The 12,971-nt window shown below is 40.5% G+C and overlaps 1 protein-coding gene across 4 annotated transcripts in view; it reads left to right on the top strand.

Annotated features, from left to right (window-relative positions):
* Positions 1-10,309, top strand: part of fah (fumarylacetoacetate hydrolase (fumarylacetoacetase)) — a 29,896-nt gene extending 19,587 nt beyond the window's left edge. For all 4 annotated transcript variants that reach the window (XM_027281869.1, XM_027281871.1, XM_027281872.1 and 1 more), the window contains exons 10-15: positions 5,853-5,983; positions 6,235-6,310; positions 6,532-6,578; positions 8,729-8,830; positions 8,974-9,091; positions 9,936-10,309. In XM_027281869.1, the coding sequence (XP_027137670.1) occupies positions 5,853-5,983; positions 6,235-6,310; positions 6,532-6,578; positions 8,729-8,830; positions 8,974-9,091; positions 9,936-10,012 (551 nt within the window). In that variant the 3' untranslated portion in view covers positions 10,013-10,309. The remainder of the gene's footprint in view (positions 1-5,852; positions 5,984-6,234; positions 6,311-6,531; positions 6,579-8,728; positions 8,831-8,973; positions 9,092-9,935) is intronic.
* Positions 10,310-12,971: the final 2,662 nt, after the last annotated feature.

A 12,971-nucleotide genomic window follows, 5' to 3' on the forward strand; every position in this document is an offset into this window, starting at 1 on the left:
TAAAGAACCGAGTCAAGAGAAACATTATGTGCATATTCATTGAAATGTTACATTTAGATCATCATAACATGAAGGAAATTAAGAAAATTAGGGGAAATGTTTAGGTAAAGTGAGACTGTGTAACTGAGTGTTAACTGCACAATGTTGGAAAATGCTAAAACATGCAACAAGAAGAGCCATAAAGTCAGTGAGCAGAGTCAGCACTGCACTGTCAGTTAGACAGAAATAGATATCTAAAGTTAACTAACAACATGAACTGCCTTTGGTTTGTTGTTACTTCCTGTCTTGATGATCCACAGTTGCACTCCGAGGGTTGTTTGTATTGTAAAAGTCGCTTTGTTGGACGACTGAGGACACATCATGAATGAAATCAAACAAACGCTCCCCCCCCCAAAAAAGCAGGCCTTCATGAAGAAATCTAAATCAGTGAGGGGAAATGAATTCATTAAAAACAAAGACTGTATTTTTTTTCCACAGTGTTTTAGTGAGGTCAGGAGATGCTGTGCACTTTGTTCAGCACCAAATGAAAAGCTGCCAAACTTACTTACACTGAAATAATTCAAAACTGCTGCATGCTGAAAATTCAAAGGCTTGTTAGATGAGGCTCAAAGAGTGAGTTCAGCTTTTCTCTTTTCATCTCCACAGAGAAAGAGATGTTTATAACATAAACATGTGTGAAGTAAAAATAAATGTGTTCGGAGTCTGTCAGACCAGAGAAGAAAGCGTTATTAACCACCCAGCCAAATTTGAATGATTAAAAACATCAACAAGTTTAGTAATCAGGTGTCAAAATCAGGTAAAAATAACTCTCAGCTTCAGAACGGTGGGGGCGTGTCCTCTGAATGTGCTGAAGCCACGCCCATTTGTGGAAGCAGTTGAATAGCCATTTTGAAGCGACTGAAACGTGCAGATGAGTTCAGAGAATGACATGACTGACTTTGAAACACTCTGAGCGAGATGAATTCATCTCTATCTCTCTGCTCAGGGTGGCCTCAGCTGTCATCAAGCCACCCTTTAAGGACCGCCCACAAAATCCGGAGACTGAAAACTGGTGAAAAACAGTTGAACCTCTACTCCAAATTTCAGTAATATATCGTTCTTTTCACGTGTTTTTAGCAACTATTTTACACCATATATTATGTATTTTGGAAGAAATCTCAGAATTGCCTTTACACAGACTTTAAAGACATATAGGATATACAATACAGAACATGACACGCAGTGCAGACTTTTGGAAAGCTGAGATGAATTTAAAATGTTATAAATATTCAGTGAAGTGGAGTTTGTGTTTTGCCTTTGAAATGTTCTCCTGCACATGATGCAACACATTCTCCACCAGAATATTTCAAGGACACGCATCAGACGGGTGCACGGATACAGTACAGTCGGTACCCTTGTGGGGTTTTTTTCACCACAGCACAATGTGAGAGATTTTTCGTCTGTGACATTTGTGCTGAAGTGCAGCTTCAAAGCGAACTGACAATGCTTTCATTTTGTACTTGCTAAAGCCCTCAGGAGATCAGTCTGTGCAGAGTTCACCGCAGGCTCTCCATGAATATTTGCCATCCCAAATTTTGTCTTCCCATCATTTTTAAGTAACAAAAAGACAAAGATTCTTATTTAAAGGTGATTATACATTCATGAAAACATAGTTATGAATATTATATTCCATGCCTGCTTTATTCTGAAAATAAATTCCCCAAATCTTACACACTGCACCTTTAAAGGAACTGAGAAACATTGTGGCAACACCTTTATGTGCATATTCATTGAAATGTTACATTTAGATCATCATAACATGAAGGAAATGAAGAAAATTAGGGGAAATGTTCAGGTAAAGTGAGACTGTAACTGAGTGTTAACTGCACAATGTTGGAAAATGCAAAAACATGCAACAAGAAGAGCCATAATGTCAGTGAACAGAGTCAGCACTGCACTGTCAGTTAGACAGAAATAGAAATCTAAAGTTAACTAACAACATGAACTGCCTTTGGTTTGTTGTTACTTCCTGTCTTGATGATCCACAGTTGCACTCTGAGGGTTGTTTGTATTGTAAAAGTCGCTTTGTTGGACTGACTGATGACACATCATGAATGAAATCAAACAAACGCTCGCCCCTCCAAAAAAAAGCAGGCCTTCATGAAGAAATCTAAATCAGTGAGGGGAAATGAATTCATTAAAAACAAAGACTGTATTTTTTTTCCACAGTGTTTTATGTGAGGTCAGGAGATGCTGTGCACTTTGTTCAGCACCAAATGAAAAGCTGCCAAACTTACTTACACTGAAATAATTCAAAACTGCTGCATGCTGAAAATTCAAAGGCTTGTTAGATAAGGCTCAAAGAGTGAGTTCAACTTTTCTCTTTTCATCTCCACAGAGAAAGAGATTGTTTTACATAAACATGTCTTTAAAGTTTGTGTGAAGTAAAAATAAATGTGTTCTGAGTCTGTCAGACCAGAGAAGAAAGCGTTATTAACCACCCTGCCAAATTTGAATGATTAAAAACATCAACAAGTTTATGAAATTAGGTGTCAAAATCAGGTAAAAATGAATTCTCAGCTCCAGGACTGTGGGGGCGTGTCCTCTGAATGTGCTGAAGCCACGCCCATTCGTGGAAGCAGTTGAATAGCCATTTTGAAGCGACTGAAACGTGTCAGATGAGTTCAGAGAATGACATGACTGACTTTGAAACACTCTGAGTGAGATGAATTCATCTCTATCTCTCTGCTCAGGTTGGCCTCAGCGTGTCATCGAGCCACCCTTTAAGGACCGCCCACAAAATCCTGAGACTGAAAACTGATGAAAAACTGTTTGAACCGCTAACTCCACATTTCAGTAATATATCGTTCTTTTCACGTGTTTTTACCAACTATTTTACACCATATATTATGTATTTTGGAAGAAATCTCAGAATTGCCTTTACACAGACTTTAAAGACATATAGAGATATACAAATACAGAACATGACACGCAGTGCAGGACTTTTGGAAAGCTGGAGATGAATTTAAAATGTTATAAATATTCAGTGAATGTGGAGTTTGTGTTTTGCCTTTGAAATGTTCTCCTGCACATGATGCAACACATTCTCCACCAGAATATTTCAAGGACACACATCAGACTGGTGCACGGATACAGTACAGTCGGTACCCTTGTGGGGTTTTTTCACCACAGCACAATGTGAGAGATTTTTCAGTCTGTGACATTTGTGCTGAATGTGCAGCTTCAAAGCGAACTGACAATGCTTTCATTTTGTACTTGCTAAAGCCCTCAGGAGATCAGTCTGTGCAGAGTTCACCGCAGGCTCTCCATGAATATTTGCCATCCCAAATTTTTTTCTTTGCACGCTAAAAGTGAAAATGCCTCCGTCCTCTTCCCCTCTGATCTCGGTGGTGCAGTGGCGATTTAATTGAAAAGTAATTTCTTAAAGGCTCACGGTGGTTGAGGCGGAAAGGCTCGGCCAATGAGCCGTGTCCCGTGTGTGAGGACAGATGGAGATAATGAGAGCAGAGCGGCATTAAAGGCTTTTACAGTGGAAGATTATCTCACTGTTGGTCCATTACCTTCACAGTGGAGGAGATCTATGGGAGCACAGGGGAGTACAGGGATTCTGACATTATTGAGCATTTCAAAGTTACATTACATCGCTCTGAGGTATGTCTCCATACGACATGCTAAGCATATACAGTATGAACTATTACTATAGATTACAGCATTCAGAAACAAACAGGTAACACACTCTGTGCTGATCTGAACAGCTAGTCCAGGCAGTCAGCTCTAGTCTGCTGACATACATGAGCATGGCAGTGTATTTACAGGACCCGTGTGTAGGATTTAGCATCTAGCAGTGTAGTTGCCGATTGCAACCCCCACGCCTCACCCTCTCCTTTCTAGCGTGATTGAATGATGGCTGCAAAACACACGAGAATTGCAAAAGACTCGAGCCAGTGTTTGTCCATTTTGGGCTGCTGTAGAAACACGATTCAAGATGGCAGACTCATTCTAAAACAAAAACATAGTGTTTGTGCATTATTAACATAATTATAGATATATATGTATAATTGGTAAATAGAGTCCCCAAAAATCTGACCCTGGTTTGACAAACTGGGAATGAAACTCAACAATTAACCGTGCTTCTCAGCTCTGATTGGCTGATTTCGTTCAGGCCTGGTGGATTCTTGCGAACGCCACTATGAGAAGCAGAGGAATGTGATTTCTTCACAGATTATCTTCCTCGTGTGCTACTGTCAGTATAAAGTGACAGCTTCGGCAAAAATGACAAAAGGCTCCTGTAGCAAAGGGTGTGGACAGTTTGTGCAGATGAGAGATGAAACAATGCTGTTAGTTTCAAGTGCAGAAGTGAATAGTTCTTGCAAGTTGTGTCATCACGCACATTCATGTCATTACAAATGTCAAGGATTATATAAAGAGGCCCTCCAACCCGACAGAAGCTTGCAGACTTGAATGTTTTAGTGAACTCAGACAGAGATAGACGACACTGCCAACGTACACTCCAGCCTTTGACCACAAGCCAAACTTTGTTTCAGCGAATCACTCTGCATCCTATTCATCTCCCCGTTTAACAAAAAGATTATGCAATAACTTATTTTTTCATTTATTGATTTGTCATAAAACTGCAGCGATCACAGCGTGATGCAATAACGTGTTAAAACCTACAAACTTAACTGAAATAATATCGAGGTCATGAGTGTAAATGAAGAAATAATGTAATACATTGTGAACAGATGTGTGACTGAATGAAATGAAATATGAATCAACAAATGACAACAATGAATCAGACAGATGGTAGAAGATGAAATAACCCACACTAACCAACAGACAAAAATACACTTTAGTATCAAATACACCTGTAGATGATTTAGTCTCACTGTTTTGGGGCGGCAGTAGCTCAGTCTCTGGGGACTAGGTTTGGGTGGCTGGTTCGAGTCCAGCATGGACCAAAGTATGGAGGGTGGACTGGTAGCTGGAGAGGTGTCAGTTCACCTCCTGGGAACTGCCGAAGTGCCCTCGAGCAAGGCATCGAACCTCTAACTGCTAACCAGGGCACCGCTCTGTGTGGGTGCCCATCCCTCCACCACCCCCTCACGTTTTTTCTGTGTGTGCGGTTGTATTTTAGGTAAAATGCAGGTAAAAATCGGAGAAAAAAATTCTCCTCGAGGGATCAATAAAGTATGTATTCAAATAATTTTATGTGAACACATACTTCGACAATTGATTGCCGACAAATGATTCTAATTTTGCTCACTATCTGTTGTTTGTTGTTTGGGGGCGGCAGTAGCTCAGTCCGTTGGGGCTTGGGAACCGGAGGGTGGCCGGTTCAAGTCCTGCATGGACTAAAATATGGAAGGTGGACTGGTAGCTGGAGAGGTGCCAGTTCACCTCCTGGGCACTGCCGAGGTGCCCTTGAGCAAGGCACCGATCCCCCCCAACTGCTCGCTGGGCGCTTCTCAGGGGAGCTGCCCATCACTCCACCATCTCTCTCCAAAATTGCATGTCTATGCCTTGTACTTTGTAAATAAATAGTGTAAAAAGAATTTCCCCGTTTGTGGGATTAATAAAGTATATCATCTTCTTCTTCTTCTTGCACAGTTGAGGCTGAAGACATATGATTAGAAGGATAGGAACATATAGGAATATATGCTATGTAAATACAGAGTGAGAATTGAATTGTATAAATGCCCCTCTTCTTCAAGAATCATGTGTATCTGCAATGTTATACAATATTATAATATTAAAAAACAAACAAACTATTTTTGATCACCTTGTTCATCAGAAAGGTCTCCTGATAGTTTCTACTTTTTTTTTTGTACAGTAATATTTGTGTTCATTCTCAGCCAGAGACATCCAGGCGTGGGAGTATGTTCCTCTGGGTCCTTTCCTGGGGAAGAACTTCGGAACATCCATCTCCCCCTGGGTCGTCCCCATGGAGGCACTCTTACCCTTTGCGGTGCCCAACTCCATCCAGGTTAGTACAAGGGACCAATGGAGACCTCAAAATCCAAGTCAACAAGTCTGGAGCCACTTCAAGTAACTTTCTCATTAAACTGTAAAACTGTTCCAGTTACACAGCTAAGTTATTTAAATAATCCTCATGATGACTCTTCTGTCCTGGCACTAATTCAACATTTTCATCCAATTATCAACTCACTCAAACTACAAAAGAGTAAAAGTACTGATGTTTATACTAAAATGTTTCTGTTCCTCCTGTCCCTGCAGGATCCTGAGCCCCTGCCTTACCTGCAGCACCAGGATGCTTACACGTTCAACATTAACCTGTTTGTGTCACTAAAAGGTACAACGTGACTGTAATGTCAGCTGGAGTAGTTTCACTGTGTACCTGCGTAGTTAAACACTCGCACTCGAGCATGGCTGAATGTTGTGGTGTACAAAGCCTCAACTTTAATTACTTTTGCTACGACCCACTGCTTTGTGTCAGGACAAGGCGTACAGTAATATTTCATGGAGTGAATATGTGTCTTAATGTGAGTGATGTTTTGCTGTTCGCTCTTCAAGGACAGGACATGGCAGAGGCAGCAACCATCTGCAAGTCAAACTTCAGGGTAAGAACCTTTTGTGCTGAGGCAAACACTCTGTACGGCATATACAGTTCTACTTTATGCTATCCGGTGATGTGTCGTTCGCGAACGAGCCGGCTCTAAGAGCCGATTCTTCAGAGTGAACGACAAGAAGCGACTCCCGTCGGGAAGAGCCAAATCTTAAACTGCTCCTGCTCAGAATCCAAGGACAGACTAGGATCATACCATTATGTGAAAGAAGGACAGGGCCTGTGAGTGTAGTGGTAGAGGAGTAAAGAAATGAGAGAGGAGAAGAAAAAGTGATAACTAAAAAAAAAAGAAGCATCATCTCGCTGCATTTCAATGATTTTGGAGTGAGTGCAGAATTTGTAAAAATGAAAATATCCGTCAGAGCAGAGACAAAAACAATCTTGCACACTTAATGAAAAGTTGCTTAATAGCTCACAAACCATTCATAATTGCTAAATTAGGCCAATATAGAAGGCTAAATACTAAATGAAGAGCCATTCGAGAGCCGGATCTTCGAAGGGAGCCGAGCCAAAAGAGCCGAATCTTTGAAAAGAGCTGAACTTCCCATCACTAATGCTATCACACTGTGACATATCTGACTTGGAGCTTGTGGTATTGGTTATATTTGTTTGTATTTCTGGCTTCAAATGAACCTTCGTTAAGCCTGTAGATAAAACAATTGACACATCCCAAGTCCCGCCCCCTTCACTCTGTGCTCCAATAGCAGTGGAGCAAGCCTCGGTCAGAAAATCAGTCCACTGTGTCCTTTTATGTACTTAGAGATGCTATGATGTTTGTTATGTTAAACATTTTGAAGATGGTTAAAGGTTAAAAACAGTCACACAATCATTTACTTTTATTTTTTAACCATCTTCAACATGTGGTTGTATTTTACCATAAACAAACTGACATGCAGCAAAGTTCAGGATAATAAAAAAAAAATAAGAACATAGTGATAACATGTTGCTCTTTACTGCACAGAGATGTTTGTGGACATGAAAGACAACTGTAGGTTCTGCAACTGGCAATTATGTTGACTATCAAATAATCTGCTGATTACTTTTTCAATGAATGGAATTATTGTTTATATCAAATTATTAGAAATGTCCGTCTCAGTTTCTAAGAAACACACGGTTGTCTTTTTCATTGTCCAGATTCCATTTTCATGTCAGTCACACATCTGGACGTGTTTCTTAGTAACTGAATGAAATATTTAATTAATAAATAATACTCAATAATTGTTTCAGTTAAAAAAAATAAAAATAAATTGATTTTTCCTTCCCATCCTGATTATTTTACTTCAGACATGAACTATTTTTGAGGGCTGAGCAGGTTGTTAAATAACGGCTATATCTATTTATTCGAATTATTTAAATATTTCCTGGTTGTTACGTCCACTAGGACTAACCTAGTCGGACAATAACACGACAATCATAACAATCAAAGTCTCGGTGGTAGTGAAGTAAAAAAAAAAGTTTATTTATAACAAACAAAAAGATACTCAGGTGGGGGAAGATGGGACAAAGTGATTGTGCCAACAAAAGTGAAATTAATACAACAAAAGTACGACTGTCTTCTCTGGAGCTACAGAAAAGAAACACAAACAAAATGCCTAACTTAAAAAAAAAGACTTCTCAGAACAGTACAAAAGGTGGCACAGCCAATAATCCTAGTGAGTTAACAAAAACAATGCCTACATGTGTGGGAATGTACAGGGTACCCCAACTTACCTAGTCCCAAGCAAAAACAACCCCACACCACCTCTTACAACTCTTTAAAGTTTGACAAGATTAAACAAGGTCAGCACAAGTGGGGAAAAAAAGAGCAAGAGGGAGAAGGCCGGCGACATCCTCCCTTTTGAGAAGCCTCCTCCTTCACCATAGGCCAGCTGGGGATGTGGGGAGCCAATAATCAGCAGCGGCAGCCTGTAAAAAAACACAGGGAACGGGGAGGAGAGACACAAAACACACCTCTTGCGGCCAGGCACGTATCACTGGTTAATAAGTTGCAACACGTCTTAATAATTATCCAGCCAGTATCTCCCTGTGTTGTGTTGGTTAGTGCAGTCTCTCTCTCAGTGCTCTCTGCTGGTCTGACCTGCAGTCTTCTTTATGAAAAATGGTCAATCAGTATGAAGTCATAACAGTGTGTCTCTCTTCACTCAGTACATGTACTGGACCATGAAGCAGCAGCTTGCCCATCACACAGTCAACGGCTGCAACGTCAGAGCAGGAGACCTGCTGGCTTCTGGTACCATCAGTGGACCTGTGAGTGTCTTTCACTTGCATGTCGCATGATGCAGCACATTATCTATTAAAACAGTGCTCGTCTGCCTCTCTGCCTCGTGTCACATGAGCAGTCCATGTGTTAGTGTTACAGGGCTGATACTGTGCGCTCTGAATCTCAACAGGATCCGGAGAGTTTTGGCTCCATGCTGGAGCTGTCGTGGAGGGGATCTAAGAGCATCGATCTGGGAGGCGGAGAAACCAGAACCTTCCTGAAGGACGGAGACCAAGTCACCATCACAGGTTAGACTGAACCAGCAGCACCAGAAAACATTTTCTCCATAGAATATGATCCAGTTTCCCCAAAATCAGTCAAATAGTTGGTGGTGTGTGACAACAGGTACAATGACCACCTGATTACAAGTCAGTGTAGAATCAAACTGATAGTGAAGCTGTTATCTTAAGTTAAAAGTAGTGCTGTCAAAATTAACGCGTTAATTTTAAACAATTAACGCGTAAAAAACAAACATCTATCCTAACTAAAGGAGAGTCTATGGCGTAAAGATGGATAAGGACGGACTTTTAGGAGGAACATTTCATTTTAAAAAGTTGCCCGACAGCAATTTGCACAGTTTGCAAAGCCGAATTTAAATTCCACAGAAGTAACACGACTTTAACATATCACCTCAAAGCAAAACACCCAGTCTACACTACAGGAGTGTGGCACTCGTCAGTATATTTCTGTTTGCACTGTGCATATGTGCACCTTAAGCCAATAACATGAATGAATTTAAATATACTTTCTCTGTGTTTATTCTACATTAATTTGATCATTTTACTTAAATAAATATTCATTATAAGCTTCAGTCTCAGAAAAATGCAATTCATTTATTGATAAATTTAAAAAAAATTAACAAATTAATCGCAAAAATTTCTGTAATTAATCGCGATTAATTAATTTTTGCGATTAATTTGTTAAAAAATAATTTCCCGCAAAAAATAATTTTTGCGATTAATTTGTTAATTTTTTTTAATCGATTGACAGCCCTAGTTAAAAGTCACATAAAGCTATAGAGTGCTTACTAAATACGTCATGTCCATAATCATGATTATTATAATAATTAATGTCCTTTCTCTTCCTGTCTAGGTCACTGTCAAGGAGATGGATACAGGGTGGGCTTCGGTCCTTGTATGGGATCCATCCTGCCGGCCCTGCAGCACTGAAGCACACTTGTACCATGTACTGTTAATGTGGGAATCCTTTAGTGGAGCGTAAATAACTGGAAGACACATTACCTGTTCTGATGGCCATTATCCGTGAATGATGACGACTATCAAGATATTCTCACAGCTCTGTGGTTTTGTGGTCTCGTTATTGAAATCCTCATCATGTGATGTTCATCCAGCAGAGGGGTCCTCCCACCTCACCTCACAGTGTTACTGCTGTACCAGGATCAGTATTATTGATGTTTTACGGGTGTTGCTTCCTGATTTATAATGAAAGCATCCATTTTTAATCTCACTGTGTTTGCGTCTTTTTGTTTTCCTGTCGGCTAATTTGTCATCTGTGCTCTTTAATCACGAGAAAACAACTTATTCATTAAGTTAGAAATACTGACTCTTCATTTAAAGTCTGATCATATTCTTTGTGTTTTTCTTCTGTTTTTGCAAATCCCACATGCAGAGTCGAACCAAGGATGAGTTGATCTGCTAACAAGACATGTGGACATACCAGGTGCTTGCCTCATAGGACATAACTGTCAAATTATACAAAGAAAAAAAAAAACAAATACTGCAAAAGTAGAAAAAACGTGAATCTAAAACAGAAATTTATATGAAAAATATGCAAAATAGATGCAGTATATTTTAAAGTGAGTGTGAAGTATAAACAATGTGTAATTTGAATCAATGCTCTGAGGATAGAGGATGTAAAGCCCCATGAGGCATATTGTGATACTGAGCTATGCTATAAAAACTGACCATAGTGTCCATGAGGTCAGACAGAATCAGTTTCAGTAAATACGTTTCAGTTCAAAACCTGATGCCAGAAAAACCTTGTTTTTGTTTTTCTGGCATCAGGTTTTGTCCTGAGGAACTACAGCTTTGCAGGAAGGGAGCGTTTCTAAAGGTTTTCATTCCTGCTCGCCTCCTGGTGGAGTACAGGTCCTGGCAGCATGACGGATTGTAACCAATCAGCAGAGCGAATCATATACTGAAGTCAAGGTTGTTGTTCTACAACCTGAGGCCCTCTCAACTTTTAAAGTAGTGTTATGATGTTCCTTTTGGATAGAACCATCCCTGTTGCTGGGGGACTGAACTCACTATCTCTAAGCTGAGATTGGGAATTGTGGTTGAGTCTGCTGCTGTGGTCCTGCTACAAATATTATTATTATTATCATTATCACTACTATAAGTCATATTTTTATAAGAATTATAGTTAGGGCCCGAGCACGGCACGCTGGGGCGAGGCCCTATTGGATTTCGAACGCTGAACGACGTTTAAAAGTAAATCGCATATCCGACGGCCCATATCCCCTCGAAAACTCATGAAAATTTGCCTACACCCCCAATGTCTGGCGTAAAATTACGCATTTTGGGGGTCTCGCACATGGACGTACGCATATGGCTCTACAGCGCCACCTAGGTGTGTGGTTTCGTCCACGTGTACAAAATTTGGAGGGAGTATGTAACATGCAGAGACACACAAAAAAGTCTTTTGGTGACCCGGGCTACAGTGAAGCGTACGGCGTCCAATTTTTGTCAAATTTGGACTTTTCAGGTTTTGGGGTCATTTCCAGGGGTCGCATTTCAACAAACTCCTCCTAGGGATTTTATCCGATGTGTTTGAAACTTGGCGTGTGTTCTCAAGGCCTCGACAATGCAAAGTTATCAAAATCACAACTTTTCATCAGAGGGCGTGGCCGTGACGGCGCGTCAAAGTCAACGCTGCCGATTTTTTCTAAAAAAAACGCTCCATAGCGCCCTTTTTTGAACTTTTCCTTTGAACAGCCGCCCCACAGTTTTGGACACAGAGTTATGAAACCAGCCGAATTGAAACGAGGGAGAGGGAATACAAAGGGAGAAAAAAAGGAGGAAGTAAGGGAAAAGAAGGAAGAGGAAGGGAAATCTGAGCAGTGAGGTGTTTTGAGTAGGTTTTATATTGACATCGAACTAAGGATGAGGTGAGTCTGCAGAACTAAACAAGACTGGGGAAATACAAAAAGTGCTTGCCTATAGAGACACTAACTGTCAAATTAGACAAAGAAAAAAAACAAAATGCAAAAGTAAAACAGAAATATGAAAAATATGCAAAAGAGATGCAGTATATTAAAGTGAGTATGAAGTATAAACAGTATGTAATTTGAATCATTGCTCTGAGGAGAGAGATGTAAAGCCCCATGAGGCAATGGTGATACTGAGCTATGCTATAAAAACTGACCATAGTGTCCATGAGGTCAGACAGAATCAGTTTGTAAGTGTCAGTTCAAAACCTGATGCAAGAAACCTGTTTTTGTTTGTCTGCGCAGGTTTTGCCTATGACTCAAGTTGCAGGAAGGGAGCGTTTCAAAGGGTTTTCTTTGCAGCCAGCCGCTCATTCCTGCTCGCCTCCTGGTGGGTACAGGTCCTGGCAGCATGACGGATTGTACAATCAGCAGAGCGAATCATAACTGAAGTCAAGGTTGTTGTTCATACAACCTGAGGCCTCTCAACTTTAAAGTAGTCTTATGATGTTCCTTTTGGATAGAACCATCCCTGTTGCTGGGGGACTGAACTCACTATCTCTAAGCTGAGATTGGGAATTGTGGTTGAGTCTGCTGCTGTGGTCCTGCTACAAATATTATTATTATTATCATTATCACTACTATAAGTCATATTTTTATAAGAATTATAGTTAGGGCCCGAGCACGGCACGCTGGGGCGAGGCCCTATTGGATTTCGAACGCTGAACGACGTTTAAAAGTAAATCGCATATCCGACGGCCCATATCCCCTCGAAAACTCATGAAAATTTGCCTACACCCCCAATGTCTGGCGTAAAATTACGCATTTTGGGGGTCTCGCACATGGACGTACGCATATGGCTCTACAGCGCCACCTAGGTGTGTGGTTTCGTCCACGTGTACAAAATTTGGAGGGAGTATGTAACATGCAGAGACACACAAAAAAGTCTTTTGGTGACCCGG

The sequence above is a fragment of the Larimichthys crocea genome, chromosome VIII, assembly GCF_000972845.2.
Source record: "Larimichthys crocea isolate SSNF chromosome VIII, L_crocea_2.0, whole genome shotgun sequence".
Classification (NCBI taxonomy): Eukaryota; Metazoa; Chordata; class Actinopteri; family Sciaenidae; genus Larimichthys; species Larimichthys crocea.